Source organism: Xylocopa sonorina, unplaced genomic scaffold, assembly GCF_050948175.1.
Source record: "Xylocopa sonorina isolate GNS202 unplaced genomic scaffold, iyXylSono1_principal scaffold0014, whole genome shotgun sequence".
NCBI classification, from domain to species: domain Eukaryota; kingdom Metazoa; phylum Arthropoda; class Insecta; order Hymenoptera; family Apidae; genus Xylocopa; species Xylocopa sonorina.
This window is the reverse complement of record NW_027490090.1, coordinates 1,556,303-1,576,492: the sequence shown is the minus strand read 5'-3', so window position 1 is coordinate 1,576,492 and position 20,190 is coordinate 1,556,303. Positions and strand designations below refer to the sequence as shown.

Genomic DNA, 20,190 nt, shown 5'->3' with positions numbered 1-20,190 from the left:
CACCTAAATAACAATTTAATGCTTCCCAGCAACCCTATCCAAAATAGTCTGAGTCAAATACTTCCCAGCCAGATCCTTCGCAATATTAGTCAGCTGATCCCCAAAATTGGGCTTCCTAGTGGTAGGTGGCTGCTGATAGTACCCTCCAGGATACGCAGGATAGCTCTGCTGATATCCACCTTGAGGATACCCTTGCTGATACCCCTGAGGATACGATCCTTGCCCAGGATATCCACCATAATACCCTCCAGGATACTGCGAAGGATAACCAGCGCTCTGACCAGGATAACTGGACCTACCAGGAGGTCCTTGACCAGAAAATCCAGGACGACCAGCGTTCACGGAATTAGCATCGACTCTCTGCACAGTTTGCTCGTCCATTGCTCCTGCAGGATAGCCAGAACTGGAAGGATAACGCGAACCACTGCTGCCAGGATATCCACTGGACCCTGAAGGATAATTAGAGCCACTGCTCGAAGGATAACCACGAGAATTGCTGCTGCTTGGGTAGCCAGTTGCTCCTGAGGAGCTGCTCGAAGGATAACCACGAGAATTGCTGCTGCTTGGGTAGCCAATTGATCCTGAAGGATAGTTAGAGCCACTGCTCGAAGGATAACCAGGATATCCTGAGGAACTCGACGGAATTGGGTAGCCAGAGGAGCTCGAAGGGTAGCTAGGATAGCCTGAAGAGCTGCTTTGGCCAGGATAACTCGAAGAACTGGAAGGATACGAAGGATAATTGGAGGAACCTGGACTTCTTGGGTTGTTTGAAGGATAACCTGAGGATCCTGAGTCAGATGAGGGCCTTGTGCCTTTCGTGGAGTCTGAATTGGGGTAGCCACTGCCTGTTGGGTAGCCTGAAGAACTGGTTTTGGTGGACTGCTGGTCTTCGAGTTCAGTTTGGCGACGAACTAGGGTCTTCTCAGGGTCCTCGAACTCTGCGAACAATTCGTTATCTACCTCCTAAGTGGATGGACACTGTATACTTCCGGTTTGAGGCGCATGCCATGCAGAGTCCAACTTCTGTGCTGCTCTCGTGCGGTTCTCAAGCGTTTTGTGTGCTTCCTTTTTATTTTTTTTTAATTGTTGTTAGATTTTTAATTGCGTTGAGTGCTCGAATATAAAACGAGACGTTTTGGCATGCATTTTGAGGAGATTTTGGATTTTGCTTTTTCGTCGAAATGCTGGGTTTTGGCTGGATTTTGTTAAGTCCTGAATTTTTGTTAGATTTTTAATTGCGTTGAGTGATTGAGTATAGAAAGAGGAGTTTTGGCATGCATTTTGGGGATTTTTGGGTTTTGGTTTTTGGTCGAAATTGTGGGCTTTGGGTGGAGTGGAGTTTGTTAAGTCCTGAGTGGAGGATGTGAAGACTTGAGGTGGATGATTGAAGGCTTGTGCTTTGTATATTTTTTTTTTATATTTGGTTTTTACATATTTCTGGGTATATATTATGTATATGTATATATAGAAAAAGATTGTAAGTACTATGTGTGTGATTTTTTTTTTTTTTTTTGAGGAATTTATGGCAATTGAGAAAGTGTGGCAATGGTTGTTGGTAAAGTGGAATTAAGGGGATTGAGTTGGGTTTTTGCGTTCCTCATTAACCCTTAGAGCCCTGGACTAAGGACGCACATTTACGTTTGTCGATTTTTTCACTCGATATGCAATCGTTTCCGTCTAAAATTGATACAGAGCCACTCATCAGTGATTTGCCATATTTAGCTATCAATTGGACAATATTGGGATCACAAAAATCCCGTTTCACGTCTCACTTTCTAACCAATTAGACTCGAAACTTATTAATTCCTGTTGCAACTAATAAACATAAAATTATGCATAATTTTAATTCTGAAAAATAGCAGCTTTTTAATTGTACAACATTTTGCAGAAAAACCAGCAGCTCTAAGAGTTAACCAGAGAACTTCCACACCCTGTTTCCCTGGCGATCAGTGGACGTGTGAGTGTCGTAATATCCGCTGGCAGCCTGTTGGCCACGACTTTTGGGTGTCGTGGCTGACGCCTGATCGCGATCGTTGCCAAACAAACGATTAAAAATCGAGCCAGTGCCGATACTGTTCCTCGAGCCAGAGTTGCCACTGGCTCTGCCTCCAATTCTGCTCGAAGGCGTGGCTGGCGCTGGCCTCTTCTTCCCTGGTCTTCTCGTGGGATACGCTGTCGAATTGGAGATTGCTGGTCAGACGACTCGTCCAGTGGGTAAATCGACCAATCTCGAGGGCAATTACGCGATTGTTTTTTTTTTTTACATTGTTAAAAACGAGATACTTTGATTTTAAGTGGGCTCCACGTGAGGAAAATGGTTTTGGAGGGTTGATGTTGTGGTTTGAGGAGGAGTTAGTTGGTTAGGGTTGTTTTTGAAGCGTGCTTATGCGTAATTCATTGGTCACACTGTTAATATTGAAGTGTTGAGAAGAGATCTTTTTTCAGAAATCTTGAAATCCTCAAAAAATTAAAAGAAAAAAAGATTTCAAGATTTCTGAAATCCTCAAACTAGATGCAATAAATTCTCAGAGGAGATTTCTAATTTCGAAAGAAGAAGTCCTCGAAGAAGGAAATTTTCTACCCCAAGAAATTAAAATTTTCAAAGAATTTTTTCTAATCTTGAAAGAAGAAGTCCTCAAAGAAGGAAAGCTCAAAGATTTCTAATCTTTAAAGAAGAAATCTTCTCTGAGAATTTCAGAAATCTTGAAATCCTCAAAAAATGAAAAGAAAAAAATTCTCAAAGAATTAAATTTGGAAGGAACTAATCAGAGGAGTTCAGGATTTCTGGAATCCTCAAAGAATATTTCTAATTTTGAAAAAAGAAATACCAAAGATTGCTTTGAGAATTTCTAAATTTCTAAAATCCTCAAAAAAGCTTCCTAATCTTAAAAGAAAAAATAACGAAGACAGCTTTGAGGCTTTAAAAATTTCTAAAATCCTCAAAAAAGCTTCCTAATCTTAAAAGAAGAAATAAGATGGTCTTGATGAACTAATATAATAGTTGATACAGGCTGTTAATTGCTTAATATCGCCTTTCAAGCATGCAAATGCATAATTAAGGGTCACACTGTTAATATTCCAGCGTTATTGCACTTTCTCTGGCACTTTGGTCATTTACTCTTCAATTCTGCCCTTTATTTGCTTATTGCACTGAGCAGAAAAGCATAAAATTATGAAAAAACAAGCAAATTATATACAAAAAAAATTAAAAAATGGTACAATTCTGCTTAAAGCTATAATTAATAAAGAAAATTGCTCATTGGCTAACTACTGTGACTCGCAAAAAAATTAATTCAATTTTTATGCACTCATTGCATCAACTTCTGTTCGTTGTAATCGCGTAACAGTTCGATATTATCATTTTTAATTGACATTAATTGCTCTAATTCTCATCTCTGTTCGTGTCAGTGCCAAGAGAGTGCAGATAACAAGTGTCAGAGTTCAATAATGCAAATGAGAGCTGATAACGAGACCAGCAGCCTCGCAACGACTCCAATAAATGACTTCCGAAGTTTTACAATGACAAATGAGAAATTTATTTGATTAATTCTCTATTTCTGCTGTTAATTTACAGGATTCGTGAGAGAGAAAATTGCTCCTCGGACGGAAGAAGTGTCTGGTAAAAAATAAATAATAGAAAACCAGTGGTCTCCTCTCGCAATTGAACAGCTGATTGCTCAGGTACTGTTTTATCGACCGCGTGGTTGCTTAAAAAAATAGAAGCACCTCGTGTCCCCCTCTATTTAACTCTCTACTCGTCAATTACAAACAGTTTCTCCAAAAAGCACAACCTCAGCGCTCGAAAGACACGTTTAAAAGGCTCGTCATGGCGTTATCGAAAATACAAATCTCATGAAAATTCGTTACACAGAATATCTGTTGGACTAGCAGGTCGCAGAGGTCCAGGAGGACCCAACAGTGCCCTCAGAACCCGGACAGAGACCCAACAACAGCAGAAAAACCGACCCCTTCAGCCCAACAATTCACTTAACGCACTGCTGTTGCTCAAAATCTCGACTCTGAGTGCCCCAATCTCGACTCTCTAAAGCTACAAAGGTGTCCTCGACATCAGAAGTCCCTAAAGTCACAGCTGGTTCGCGCAAACGGCCAGTAAGATGGTCGCAAGGCAAGGTGCGAGCGCAACAGCAGCGCTTCTGCGGCCAGAATAGACGTTGTTGTGCAAACGATTCTGATTAGGGTAGTTTGCGTAGGGGTATTGGTATCCTGGGTACTGCTGTGGGTACCCTGGAGGCGCTGGATAACTCGGATAGCCAGGATAATTGGGTGGACCAGGCGCAGGCATCCTGTTGTTGGTCGGATAAGGCGGGTATCCCAAGTCAGACTGGCGATTTCCTTGGTTCGAAGCTTGTCCAGGGTTGCTGGGGTATGGTGGGTAGCCCAGGTTGGTCCCAGCGTTCGTCTGGTGGTATCCTCCAGCAGGTTCAGCCGGATACGGCGGCGCATTCGCGTTCGCGTACGGATTTGCATTGCTGGCAGCGTTGCTGGTCCTGTCGTTGGGCTTGTCGTCGACGCCTGTCCGCTGTCCGTTCACGTAGGACACGCCAGCTGACTCGTATCCTGAAAAGATCGTCCCCCTTCTGCGTCTGGTCAGAAAACACGAGCGCTCGAGACGAACGGGAAACGACACTCAACGGATTTCTACAACACTGGTTACAGTTAGAGCTTACTGTGCTGGCTAAGATGTACCATCCGAGGGTTTCTACTGGTGATTCGTCTTAGTGGTGTTAGTCGCAGGGATTCTGAAGCCTCTTACGAGTGCTTGAAGCAGTTACACCTGGATCGCATGCATTTTCGCTGCTGCTTTGCAGGAATACTCTTATTGGGTTTCATTTTTATGGTGGTAGCAGGGAATTCTAAGGTAATTATGTGTGTGGCGACTCGATGCTTTCATCAGAAGGGTTGAATAGACACTAAAACCACTACAGTGACCCCTGTTCCCCACTTTTTCCTATCGTTACAGCGCCAGCGACCCAAAAAGTGCTCGTATGTTACTAAATAATTTTCTACGGTGTCATTAATGGGGTTGGATCGACACTGAGGGCCCCACAGTGACCCCTGACCCTTGTCGTGTCCTGTAATTACAGTTACAGCGATGTAATTTGTGTTTGGGTGTTGATAAATCATTTTTTGTGGCAGCGTTTCCAGTGATTTCTGCTACGAGTCGCCACTGGTCCTTCGTAGAGCATCAGAGCACACTTTGGGGGCTCTGCGAGCACCATACGAAGTGGTCAGACCATCTGATAATATTTTCTGGGGTATTCGTTTAGATATACTGGTTATTTAAATGCCCGTGTATGGTTTTCATGCTTTTGTGCGCCCCTCAAGTACCCTCGACTCTCATGCTGGCCAACCATCGTGCAGAAAATGGTGGATGAAAGGGTGTAAACACTCACCAATTGCGTCTGACTTCCTCACACACTTTGGCATGCCATTCTCTGTCTTGCAGTACTCGTTGTCGCCACACACAGTGCTTGCGCAACTGGCCCCTAAAAATAAAAATCACTATCCTTATTAATTCACACCTTCATCGCTTGCTTTTTACAGTTATTGGAATTTAAGAAAGCAAGAAAAATAGAGAACTAAAATAAAAATATCGAAAATGTTGTAACGCCCTCGTTTGTGCTGCTGAAAATTAATTTTGGTGATGAAGCATGTCTAAGTGTGGGTCCAAGGGTGTAAAAAAATTAAATTTTCATTTAATGGAGTCGCAATAAATTTTTTAATTAATAGAAATTGTAATTTAATTTTTTTAATTTATTTTTTTTTATATCTGCTTCGATTTTGGAGCTTTTATTTTTTTTTGTGGCTGTTGGGGCCCAAAATTATTGGTCTTCCAGAATCCATGTCCAGTTAATTTTTTTTTTTTTACTAAGATGAAATTTGAATTCAACAAACGAGTATATTCGAAAAGGTCAACAACATTCTTACCTCCTGGACGAGATTTAGTGCAAGTTGGATAACGACCACAGTTGTCTCGTTGGTAGATTGAACAAGGATCCTCAGCCATCACGCAGACCTCGTCGCTCCTGCAGCCGATGTCCTTGCATGTTCTTCCGTACTCTGCAACCAGAATAAAGCAGATAATTAAATTTTTAGAAATAAAAATTGGAATTATTCAGAAATTAATGATTGGATAGTTCAGAGATTTGTTTTACAAAGAGATTTTAATTTTTTGGGGGATTTTGGGATTTCTGAAATCGTTGAAGAAGATTAATTTTGAGTGAACAATTCTTTTTTGAGGATTATTTATTTGGGAATTTTTTCTCTTAAAATTAGGAATATTTTTTTAGGCTTTTTTCTTTGGAGATTTCTTCTTTTAAAATTAGAAATCTTATTTGAGGATTTCTTCTTTCAAAATTAGGAATCTTTTTTGAGGATTTCTGATTTTTTCAATAGCCATCATTACTCCTATTTCTCAATATTTTTTTTAATAGTCATCATTACTTTTACTTCTCAATATTTTTTTTTCTTACAACAAAAACACTTGACAATTAAACTTTTTATTAAATAATCATCGTTGGACGTTACTCTACTTCCCAATATTTTTTTTAATAGCCATCATTGCCCGTACTTATCAATATTATTTTTTTTCTGACAACAAACGCTTGACAATTAAGATTCTTTTTTTAAATAACCATCATTAAATGATAAGACTATGATATAATTATCCATTTCCCTATTTAACCAGATCAGGAAGAGGAAGAGGGTAAAATTGGGCGATTGGGACGAAGGTCGACGTAATCGCGTCCGCTCGAGTCAGAGATTAAAAGCGATCATTTGTTTGCATTAAGTCCGTTTAAATCCCAGTCGAATGGAACGATTCGATGCGGTAATTGAAACCCAACGCGGCTGTTTAACCCACGATTATACTCTAATTACTGTCAGAAGAATGTAAAATCCAACAGTGTCCCTTAAAAGTGAATAATAAAAATTTCTACGTTATTGAAAAAATTCTTTACGCATAAAATAATATTTAAATAAATTTTAATTCATTAAAAATAACAATTAAAAAATTTGTTACGTATAAAAAAACGTTTAAAGGGTTTGTAAAATGTGAGAATAATTTTCTGCTTACTGGAATACGAAGCAGCGTCGGGTATCGAAGAGATAAGCAAGACTGTCCCAAGTAGGACACCCAGTGTGTAACTGGAGAACATTTTCTGGAACAAAGATACGAGTTTGTTAGTTATATTCTCGTTAAATAAATGATAATATTATTATTAATAATTATTGTGTTCCAATAGAAATTATTCTTTCGTGTTTTCTATTAAATTATAAAAATTTAAAGCTGCAAAGGTATTATTTAATTCTTTGAGGATTTCAAGATTTCTGATCTTAAAATAGAGATTTTTCATTTTGAGAGAAGAAACCTTCTTCAAAAATTTCAAAAATCTTGCAAACCTCAAAAAATAAAAATCTTTTCTTGAACCAAATCTTTCAATCATCCAATTATTTACTTCTATTATTTCTTCTTTCAATATTAGAACTCTTCATTAAAAATTATAATTCCTTGAAATAAATTATGAATATAAGTGCATCAACAAATTTATTACAAAGCAAATTAAAAGATACTTGAAAAAACCGGAGTCAAAGCAAAAGCTACTTCAAATTCTCGCGCCAATTACACGTGTCCTTCGCCCCACATTCTAACCTCGCACATCACCCACAAACCCAACCAGGTATAACCTAAAACGCCTAGAAACTCGACTAAAACAAACCTTAGACACAGTTCAGTCAGCGATAGGATTACCAAGACCGTAAACTCGACAGAATTGGAGTCAATCTTCCAATCAAACGACCTTGAAACCGTCAACGCATCGAACCGCGTCGTAAAACTGCGTCGTAACAAGTTTCACCATCGCTCGTCTGATTGCCTCGCAATAATCGTTGCGTGCGAATAAACGAGTGTACGAAGTCTCGAAGAGCAGCAGAATAATTATTTTATGGTAATAATGGAAGCTCACCTCGAATTAATCACTCGTTGCAGCACGCGAAGCGATACACGCCCTCCTCCACGCGCAGTCGGTGCGACACTGAACGCTCGATGGACTGCGGTAGCGACGTGACGTCAGCGCGCGCCAGACGAGGACAGACTGCGAGGCTGCGCGCGCACGACGAGGGCAGACTGCGAGGCTGCGCGCGCACGACGAGGACAGCGCGCGCGTCAGACGAGGACCGACTGCGAGGCTGCGCGCGCGTCAGACGAGGACAGACTGCGTGGCTGCGCGCGCATACGAAGAACAGCAGACGTGACCGCCACCGAACAGGAAGCTATGTTGACCATAAATGATCGCTTTCGCAATGGGAAAAATATCGATTCGTTCCAGGAAAACTTTACTTTTGGCTGTTAACCTCTTCAGGAATCAGTTTTCTTTTTATGGAGAGGAAAAAGGTGGGAGTTAATCGTTTGTTTAAGGAATTTAGTTAATTCTTTGTTTGAAGGAGTGGGTGAAGTTCAAGATCGAGTGGAATTTGAATTTATGGGGATTGGTTGGTGCTTCGTTTTGTTGGATAAAAAGATTTTGGGGAGTTAGTTTTTGTTATTAAGTGAAAATTGTATTTGGTGATCAATTTTAAATACATAAAAATTGTTATTTGATGGTTTTTCAAGCTTTAAAGTCGAAAAGTAAGAAGATTGGTCGAATCTTTTATTATTGAAGCTTTATTTATTAAAATTATCTCTTGCAATTAAATAAAAATTGCATTTAGTGATCAATTTGAAATAAATAATTGTAATTTAAAGGTTTAATTAAAATTGCGATTATTTGTTGCAAATTAATTACTGTGCAATTTTTATTCGATTGCAAAGACAACTTTAATTCCATAAATTATAATTTCATTTGTTTGCTATGCAAAAAATATAAAATAATTAAAAATATATTTAGATTAACAGAGAATAAAGAAACTTAATAATTATACTAATATTAATATAATTATACTAATAAATTAAATGAAACTAATTATAAAATTTCTCCAGATTTATTTATAACATAATTAAGAATTTCGAGCTTCAAAAAACCCAAAATTGCAAATATTTATCGCAAATTGATCCCAATTTTGATTCGATTACATTAACAAATAATTTCCAAAGATCTTTCAAAGAATTTTCGAGCACTGTAATATTATTCTGCATCTTGTTTTGGAGCAATAAAATCGCCTATCGAAACGTAAACACGTTTTATCTGTTCCAGTGATAAAAACCCAAGTCGAAAGAGAAAAAAGGAAATGATATACGTGGTAGTCGTTGAATCACGGATCTATGCATGGCAATTCCATGATGTCATCATCTGACGTTCAGATTAACAAATTATCAAGGAGGAAACTGCTTTCGTTTAAAAATATTATTCAATATTTGCTGAACGCGATCAAGAAAAGAAAAAAAAGAAAAATAATCCACTATTTTTCATTTTCAATATTACTGCAAACAACACACAATTACAATTTTCAATGTATACTCTTAAATAACAAAAAACAAGCTAATAATTTAATTTTGAACGTTTTACAGGGCACGTTGAACAATTTGTGGCATAAATGATGAATAATAAACATATAAAAAAATATTATAAAACATGATTTTAAATCAATAAAATAACATAATTGTAGGTAATCATTGCTCTTAAATAACAAGAAACAAGCTAATAATTTAATGCTAAACGTTGCATAGACTATGTTGAATAATATGTGGCTTAAAAAGTAATAATGAATAAATAAAATTATAATATTTAGTATTTAGATTATAAAGAATGATTACAAACAAATTAAATTATAAAATTTAGTATTATTATGTATAATGAATTAGTGAAGATTATTAGTGGAAATGTTAAATATTTATTAGTGAAAATTATTAGTGAAAATATTAAATATTAGTTACAATATTTAATATTTAAATTGTAAACAATGATAAAAAACAAATGAAATTATAATATTTACTATTATTATTGTATGTTATTTATTAGTGAAAATTATTGGTGAAAATATTAAATATTAATTATAATATTTATGTATATTAGTATGTTAGTATTATATATTAGTAATAATATTTAATTTTTAAATTACTATATTTTAGAATACAGTTAATTACGCGTAAAACTCTACTACACTCAATTAAAGTGTTAATAGTAGTTATTATTATCAGCAGTACTTAATTGCTCCTTTTACTATGCGCATTGCAACGTACGCTCTATGCTTCGATTATGCAATCTATGGCAGCAGAAACAGATACACATGTTTCGTTTAAAATTGTTTTATCTTGGCGTTAAACAAGATTAAACGTGGATCAAAGTCTGGTTGCTTAATTCGTGGCGCACTCGACAGTTATTAAATTATTCATTCGTTATTTATTCACTTATATTTTTATGTTAATTTATTATTCATTTTTTTATTTTTTATTGGATTATTTCATTGGAATTTTTGCTAATTTTTATCTTTATCTTATCAATCTATTATTCGTTCAGGAATGAATTTATTAAATTATGTATTCTCTTATTTATTTATGTTAATTTATTATTTATTTTTTTAATTTTTATTGGATTATTTCAGTGGAATTTTTGCTAATTTTTATCTTCATTCGTCGATCTGTTATTCCTTTAAAGACGTGATCGTCTTCAGAGTGATTTCATATAGATGAATGCAAAGAGGGGCCTTGTGAACGAGTACACGTAACAAGTTCTATGCCAAGCATACTTATGTCTGCTGAAGACGATAAGAGTTTGATTGATGATGTGAAAAGTTGTTTTTTGTTTCCTATAAATGTAGCAATTTTTTTTTTTTTGTGAAGTAAATGCAGTAAATTTTTTTTTATGTAGTAGAATATGTTTCTTGAAATGTGTGGTGTTTTAAAGTTCAGAGGTATAATTTTGAAGCTTTGAAGCTTAGAGATTTTGATCTCTGAGCTTCGAAGTTCTGAATTTTGGAGTTTTGAGGTTTAATTTTTAGAGCTTCAGAGTTCTGAGTTTCAACTTTTAGAGCTTTAACTCTCAAAGTTTCAAAGCTCAAAGCTTCTGATCTCAGAACTTCAACTCTGAAAGCTTCAAAGCTCAGAACTTCAGGGTTCTGAGCTTCAACTTTCAGAACTTCAATTCTCAGGGCTTCAGTGCTCAAAGTTTCAAAGTTCAGAGCTTCAACTCTCAGAACTTCACAGCTCAGAGCCTCAATTCTCAAAGTTTCAAAGCTCAGAGCTTCAAAGTTCTCAGAACTTTTAAGCTCAGAACTATAACTTTCAAAACTTCAGAGCTCTAAACCTCAGATCTCAAAGCTTCTAAGTTCAGAACCACAACTCTCAGAATTTCAAAGCTCTAAGCCTCAGATCTCAAAGTTTCAATTTTTTAAAGCTTCAAAGCTCAGAACTTCAGATCTCAAAAGTTCAACTCTCAGAGCTTAAAGGCTCAGAACTAATGAAAATAAAACAAAAACCTACATTAAACCATCAAAAATGCTGCAGCACTTTCAAAAATACCAAATGCATCTTCAATAAGCATACAACCACAAACCAAAAGTGAATCCCCACGAAACACCTCAAAAAACAAAAAAAAACCAACATAAACTCAACAAGACCGCTGCAACACTTTCGAAAGGACTTAAGGTGTCCTAAAATGTCATATAAAGTTAATCTATGCAAAATTATTTAATAAATAAAGAGAAAACCTACATTGAATCAATAAAAACACTACGATACTTTTAAAAAAGGTTCAGTGCGTTTTAAATAGATATACAATCGCAAAACGCAAGTAAATCCACACAAAACAACTTAAAGATAAATAGAAAGCCTACATTAAATCAACAAGAATAGTACGATACTTTCAAAAGGACTGAACAAGTCTTAAATAGACGTTCAACTACAGAATGCAAGTGAATCCACGCAAAACTACTTAAAAAACAAAAGAAAAACCAAGAAAACCGCTGAAACGCATTCAAAAGAGCCAACAGCGCCGCGTATCTCCCGCGCGGCTGCGCGCGCATCCCGCGGCGGGTCACGAGTGGTGGCTGCGCGTAGGACGGGCGTCGTCCGTCAGTCGAATTCGTGGCCCCGTCCGGAGCAGGTGTGTGTTTCGCTCTGGCGCGCTTCTACGCGTTCAAAGACTCGAAAGTGCTCGACGAGACGAACGAGAGAGAAAGAGAGGGGACAGACGTGTGTGTTTCCTCCTCGATCGAGCCGTCAGTGTTGCCTCGCGAGTTCCGGTTAACGATCGCGAAAGCGCGGCACTGGCGAGTGCCGCAGCGCAGCTCGCGAGCTCTGCTGCAGTCGCTGAAGAGGACCAATCGCGGACTCAGAGGGCATCGAAAGGCCTCGCTTCCTGTCCCAGCAGCTGTGACCAGCTTTTGGTACGTTCGAAACACGCATTTCACGCTCGACACGCGCGCACGTACAGGTTGGAATTTACGTACACTCGACGACGCGTGCTTCGACGCTTCAACTGCTTTGGTTTTCAGTCTCGTCGAGTAAATACCGCCTCGTCTCTCTTGTTACGCGAGTTTCTGATGCGAGGTCGCGTTCGTTGAGGTTATTGCACGGACGAACGAAGAGAGAATGGTTTTCTGTTGTCTAGCGATCGCTGCGAGTGTACTGCGATCCTGGAACACTTTGGTGCAATGCAAATTAGCTCTGATATTGAATGTAAGAATATCAGAATCTTTGAACTTAATCATTTCTATGCTTTACTTAGAACGACAATATTTAAATCACGATACAAATGGGTTCCAGAACGAATATTATACCTTGAGAACTTAAAAATTTGAACATTTTACTTGGTTTCTCGTTCTAAGTATTCTAAAAGGCTTTGTACTTGAATTTTGTCGAATATTTCTGATGGATATCGGTTTCCTCGAGTACAGCTGGCATTGTAGCAGTGCAGAAGGTGTTTCTCGCAGTCAGTGTTCGCAAAAACACGCCAGGGAACGGAACAACAGACCCATAACTCGATATCGAGTTTCGATTTCGAATGGAATTAATTACTGGACTCCCTCGATCGAGAGAATCACTTTTCGTTCTCAGAAGAATTTGATAAATTATTTTTTTCCAGCCAAATAAAATAACCAAACTCCATTTCTGGTAATAATTAAAATCAATTAAACGATCGAGTAAATTTTAATCTGTTTTTGATGGCGATTTGTGAATATTTTTGTTTATCAGTTGTTTTTTGAGCAAAGTGGTTCGCTCGAGAGTTCGAGCGGCAAATTTGAATTTTGTACGAGGCCATCTCGCTTGATAAGTTTCCTGGCTGGTTATTTAGCTCTGGCTCGAAACTTTTTGGCTCGTTTCGAGCCAGTTCCCTTCTCGAGCACGGTTTTCATCCCAGGCTCGATTCGCGTTTTAAGAAGAACCGTGACGACGAACAAAAGCGAACGATCGTCCACTTCTCGATAAACGATTCGATCGAGATAGAATGGCGGACTCTGCTGAGCTCGTTAAAATGGCCACTGCATTGAACAGATCGCTGAAATCGAAATTTTTAAAGGAGTATAATTTTAGAAAAATTTCAAAGTTGGAAATAAAAATAATTGTAGGACTAGGAAGACTTCTATGTGCGTTGTAAATGTGAATTAATTACAGTTATTAGTCACTTTTTATTGTGGAGGTCCACATTTGAAATTTTATGGTGGATGGAAAACTTTTTTCTAGATTTTAGGAAGCTCGACTTTTATAAAATTCTTCAAATTCTGTAAATTGAAATTTCTAGTATTTAGAAATATAAAAAATCCTATTTAGAAATTTTAGAAATATAGAAATATTAAAATTACTATTTAGAAATTTTTAGAATACAGAAATTTCTATTTAGAAATTTTTACAATACAGAAATTTCTATTTAGAAATTTTTACAATACAGAAATTTCTATTTAGAAATTTTTAGAATACAGAAATTTCTATTTAGAAATTTTTAGAATATAAAAATTTGCAATTTAGAGTTTCTATATTTATAAATTCTAGAATTTAGATTTCTTTAATTTAGAAACACAGAAATATAAAAATTGCTATTTAGAAATTTTTAGAATACAGAAGTTTATAATTTACAATTCATAATTTCTATATTTCCAATTGCTACAATTTAAAAATTTGAAAATCTATAATAATTTCTACTATTTACAAATTTTTATATTTTTATATCCAAAACGCAAATTTCCTTCTGATTTATTTCTTTATTTTCTTATTTACTTTCTTGTTTATTTTCTTTTATTTTCATTCAACTATTTTTTCAGCCCCACCTATTAATTACAAGAAGAGCATGGAATCTAGGGTAATGTCCTGATCGAGTACAGAGGGTGGAATCATCTGGGCGCTCGTACAACCTCGTCAACCCTCGAATCTTTCTAATTTCGTTACTTCGACCCAAACAATTCCAACACCTCCTCAATAATCAAAATAAAAAAAAAGCACTAAATGAACCAACAAAATTAAATTTTTATCAGTGAAAAGAAAGAACAATCAGTCCAAAAAATCCATCCAAAAAGAACAAAATTTTGTTACTTCGACCCAAACAATTCCAACACTCCTCAATAATCAAATTTAAAAAAAACACTAAATGAACCAACAAAATTAAAATTTTACCAGTGAAAAGAAAGAACAATCAGTCCAAAAAATCCATCCAAAAAGAACAAAATTTTGTTACTTCGACTCCAATAATTGCAACACCTCCTCAATAATCAAATAAAACAATAATTAAATAAAAAGATTGAAATAAATTAAACAAAATTTTTACAATTTACAATTTATTTCTTTATTTCTAAGTTTTAAAAATTTGTAAATAGAAATTTCTGTATTTCTGAACTGTAAAAATTTTTAAATAGGAATTTCTATGTTTCTAAGTTCTCAAAATTTCTGAATAGCAATTTCTATGTTTCTAAATTCTCAAAATTTCTGAATAGGAATTTCTATATTTCTAAATTCTAGGAAGTTCTTAGTTTTAACAATTTCTATAATTTCTATATCTCTAAATAGAAATTTCTATATTTCTATATTTCTAAATTCTAAAAATTTCTAAATAAAAAAATCTCTGAATAGTAATCCCTATATTTCTATATTTCTAAATGCAAAAAATATCTAAACAGAATTTTCTATATTTTCATATACAATTATTTTATATTTCTATATTCTAAATTCTATATTCTAAGAATTTCCAAATAAAAAAATTCCTAACTAGAAAAATCTCCAATCCAAAGCAACAGAACTACGAATATCGACAATTCTAAGCTTGTGAACTTAAATCACACAACTAAATCAAATTTCAAAAATGGCGACCAAAATAATTCCTCTAAAAAAACATGGATTCTTAAAATTACAGAATAACCATTTATTTAACCAATTCAAAGCAACACAGCTGCAAATATCGACTATTTTAATCTTGAGAAATTAAATCACGCGTACGATTCAAATTTCAAAGATGGCTGCCAATTTGAATTCTTCAGAGGAACTTATTAAGTCCCAACATTCTTTTATTTTAAGAATTCCATGAAAACACGCGATGTGAACACCTTTAATATGAGTTTGCCACTTGTTCAACCCTTCTCTGGTCCATCGAAATTGATACTGTTGGAAATTGGAGACCAGAGAAGGCAGAACTTAAGAAATACGACGCCATTGCTCGTCTGCAGCCATTTTAAACCAACCATAATCGCTTTTAATATTAATTTAGAGAAGAAATTCGATGGAAATGGCTCATAAAACGAATAAAACAAATTGTAATACAAATTTCTACAACATAAAATTGATTTTTCTGTATAAATTTTCGAAATTGAGGACTTTTTGATGACCAAATGAGATAATTGGACTGAAATTGTAATTTTTCGAGGCATAAATTGCTTGAACATTGCATTTCTCCTCGAAATTGATTCTAAATTTTACATTTTTCATGTACAAATGCGTTGTAACGCGAAACGAACGATGATGGAGAATGCGCGGTGCCTTTGGGAACGCTCGCGATGCATCATTGTCTCTGCTGTATTTCAGAACAGAAATTCTGCGCCAGGAGCGACTTACTCTAATGAATTCTTGATGAACACTTCTTCTGGCCTTTTTTTTTCGTGGCCAAATTGAAAATTGTCAAACTCGAGGGACTGCAAACAAATAAAAATAGAAAAAATAGAAAAATAGGCAGAAAAATTGAGAGAATAATTTTATTGTTTCACTTTTGTTGCTCAGATAAAACTACAAAATATCATGGCTTCAATTTCAAATATTCTCTTTTATTTGAATTCAAAATTGGCGGTAAAAAGATTTGAAAAAATGGCGTTCCTTTCTGGTAAATCAATCGCAATTAGTCTTCTACAAAGTATCGTGGCTTCATTTTCAAATATTCTCTTTTATTTGAATTCAAAATAGTCTTCTACAAAGTATCGTGGCTTCATTTTCAAGTATTCTCTATTATTTGAATTCAAAATTGGCGGTAAAAAAGTTCAACAAAATGGCGTCTGAAAATCTCGCGTTTCTCTCTGGTAAATCAATCGCAATTAGTCTTCTGCAAAGTATAATGGCGTTGCTTTCAAATTCTTTTCTATTTGAATTCAAAATTGGCGGTAAAAAAATTTGAAAAAATGGCGTTCCTTTCTGGTAAATCAATCGCAATTAGTCTTCTACAAAGTATCGTGGCTTCATTTTCAAATATTCTCTTTTATTTGAATTCAAAATAGTCTTCTACAAAGTATCGTGGCTTCATTTTCAAGTATTCTCTATTATTTGAATTCAAAATTGGCGGTAAAAATGTTTAACAAAATGGCGTCTGAAAATCTCGCGTTTCTCTCTGGTAAATCAATCGCAATTAGTCTTCTGCAAAGTATAATGGCGTTGCTTTCAAATTCTTTTCCATTTGAATTCAAAATTGGCGGTAAAAAAATTTGAAAAAATGGCGTTCCTTTCTGGTAAATCAATCGCAATTAGTCTTCTACAAAGTATCGTGGCTTCATTTTCAAATATTCTCTTTTATTTGAATTCAAAATAGTCCTCTACAAAGTATCGTGGCTTCATTTTCAAGTATTCTCTATTATTTGAATTCAAAATTGGCGGCAAAAATGTTTAACAAAATGGCGTCTGATAATCTCGCGTTTCTCTCTGGTAAATCAATCGCAATTAGTCTTCTGCAAAGTATAATGGCGTTGCTTTCAAATTCTTTTCTATTTGAATTCAAAATTGGCGGTAAAAAAATTTGAAAAAATGGCGTTTCTTTCTGGTAAATCAATCGCAATTAGTCTTGAGCGATCGCTTGCGCGATTACTCGTTCTTAGACTCGCAAAGCGAGCAACCCTGCGTCTACTTGGCGCGGTTCCGCCTCATCGTCGCTTCATTATCCGTACTTAACGAAGCTTTTTTTGCAAAGCACCACGATCGATTCGTGCCAGTTCCTGGAAAAATAGACCATCCAACGAACGCTCCATTTCGCCTGGCAGAAACTTCGCTGATAAAATCGCGAGATTCGAGATATTTGAATTTTCAAATCATTTGCGCGCGAATTTTGAACGATTCAAATTCAAATGAACGAAAATATTGAATAAATGTTTTTCTTTTGTTTCTAATTATTTGTAAGGCTTGTCAATTTTTAAATTCGATGCTTCTTAGGTTTAGCTCGAATAATTTGCGCGCGAATTTTGAACGATTTGAATTCAAATAAGCGAGAATGTTAAGTAAATGGCTTCTTTTTTGTTTGCAAGGCTTGTTAATTTTTAAATTCGATACTTTTTAGGTTTATATCACGAATGAAGGCGCGTTTGCATCGCAAACAGCCGAGATTAAGAAGTTGGATCGTTTTCACAAAGCGTTATGAAGTCAAATGTTTTCATAAAGTAGCTCGACGCGAAACTTGCACAGTTTCGACTGAACTTTTTTCTGAGAGCCTCGCGAATTCTGATAGCAATTCCTTTTAACGCCACACGATTGCCTCCTTCAATTTATCACAACCAGAAAAGCAGACATTCAAAGTAGACGTTCTTAATTCAAATATTTTTAGCGCCAATTTTGAACGTTCCATATTTAAAAGAGAAGAAATTGTAAAATAAGAAGAAAAAGTGGATTTAAACTGCTATTTGCGATGAAGTGAAGAACTGAACACGAGTTTCAGATCACTCGATGAAGATGTGTACAAGTTTCATTTTGAGTGACTTTTGGAACAACATTCGTCCCTTCGTACACAAGAAACTTTGTTTTTCGTGGATGCAGACACTCATCTTTTATTATATTTGTCGCGCAGCGTGGGTTTTTGTCGTAGTTCAAGTTTAGAGGTTTTGCTAGTGATGGATATGAACGAACGTAGAGAAATAGAAACAGTTTAAAAATATCAAGTTTTCTTTTACAATTTTCAATTGCAACGAATTGTTCATTGTACGATTCATATTTCATTCATTCATGATTTTCATGATTCATTTTAGCGATGGCTATAAACGAACGCAGAGAAATAGAAACAGTTAAAATATCAAATATCAACCTTCCTTTCACAATTTTTAATTACAATGACTTATACATTGTACAATTCATTTTTCGTTAGCAATGGCTATGAACAAACGCAAAGTAATAGAAACAAATGAAATATCAAATACCAAGTTTCCTTTCACAAATTTTCAGTTGCAACGAGTTGTAAACATTGTACGATTATTGTTTCATTTATTCATGATTTGCACGATTTTTCATGATTTATTAGTAGTGATGGCTACGAACGAACGCAGAGAAAAAAGGAACAGAAGAATAAAATATCAAATATCAAGTTTTTTGCTAGTGATGGCTATGAACGAATACAGAGAAATATCAAATACCAAGTTTCTTTTCACAGTTTTCAATTGCAATGAGTTGTACACTGATTCACGTTTCATGACTTTTCATCACTTATTTATGATTGAATTTTCATGGTTCATTTAAGCAATGACTCTGTCATTAGTTTCTGCGTCAGTTTCGATGAAAAAGACTCGAACGCATCCAGTCTGGGCTTCGATGTAATCCCTTCTAAGAGCCTCGCAGGTTAAAAACCAGGCGTCGCGTTAACGGCTGATGAAAAGTCGTGACCCGCAGCCGCCCTCCGTGGCGAGTTCACGGATTACGCTAATAGGAACCCCATAGAATTTATACCAGCCCAAGGATTAAGGGTTCAATTTCTGTTCGTGGCCCTGGCTGGACCGAAACGTCGATTCAATTACGATTAAGGGATTAAAAAGATACGTAACTGAGACCACTCTCTCTCTCTCTCTCTCTGGCTCCTCTTACTGATCCTTGGCTAAAGGTTGGATCACAGTCAACGAGGATTTCGAGCTCGACTTATGCTGCGACTTCTGTGTCGTTTTTTTTCTTTTTAAAGTTGATATCTTTGGTGCAATTCTTTAGAATTAGAGAGTGCTTTTTTATTGCTGAGAAAATGCATGGTATTCCTTCTGAAGTAGTTAAAGTAATTAGAAATTGTTCTTTATTGCTGAGAATTTTCTTTGTAAAGTACCCAAATTTCTCTTAATCCACCTCAGAAAGTCCTCAAAATCCACCTCTCATCCTCCAAAACCTCAAAGCCAACGTCAAACATCCAACATCCATCAAATCGTCGCACGATTTCTGCCTCCCATCGAGCTCGTCCCTTTAAATTCCAGCAGAAATGTTTAATCGAACAGCTTGGCTCGATCGCTTCGCCCATAAATCTCCACCAGAACGCTTTCTGTTGCAGAGCTCGACGAGGCGAGGCGAGGCGGAGCAGGAAGGACCGCTGATGAACCGAGAAACCGGAAACGACGAGTCGCGAGACGCGGAGGAAGCTCGAAGATTTCGTTATCGAGGGATTGCGAGTCGGCTGTGATAAATGAGAAACGCCCCTCGACTGCTCCAAACGAAACATTCAGACCCAATCCACGACTGGGGACAGCAGAAAGTCACGTTCTTCCTTAAAAACAAGCTTTCTCTCTCCAAGTTCGTCCAATTTTTCAGCATTGCAATTTTTAAATGCCACATCTGGCCTACAAATCTCACTTCTGACTGTGTCAGAACCCTTTCATGGACTCCAGGAAGTTTGTACACCCTTTAATAAGAAGAGGAGGTAACTTAAATTGGTCGAAATCTGCAAAACAAGTTCTCAAAGTGATTGCAATTACTTCTGCCATTTTAGTCTCGGTGCATCGACTTTTTTTCTTGCTCTGAAGGCAATTATCAATAGTAGAGGGTTATGACGAGCAGAAGAGTCCTTTTGTATCAAGAATTTGGTCCAGAAGAAGTGAACATTT

At 36.1% G+C, this 20,190-nt stretch overlaps 1 protein-coding gene across 1 annotated transcript; it reads right to left on the bottom strand.

Moving 5' to 3' along the window:
* On the bottom strand, window positions 1-7,202 carry LOC143431746 (uncharacterized). Its single transcript, XM_076908689.1, has 11 exons — window positions 7,097-7,202; window positions 5,950-6,081; window positions 5,415-5,507; window positions 1,915-2,172; window positions 1,817-1,848; window positions 1,766-1,775; window positions 1,639-1,722; window positions 1,545-1,606; window positions 1,133-1,437; window positions 1,007-1,065; window positions 1-956 (listed from the first exon to the last, which is right to left on the bottom strand). Exons 1-11 carry the CDS (start codon window positions 7,176-7,178, stop codon window positions 16-18), a joined length of 2,058 nt encoding a protein of 685 aa, XP_076764804.1. The 5' UTR covers window positions 7,179-7,202; the 3' UTR covers window positions 1-15.
* Between the last annotated feature and the right edge of the window lie 12,988 nt (window positions 7,203-20,190).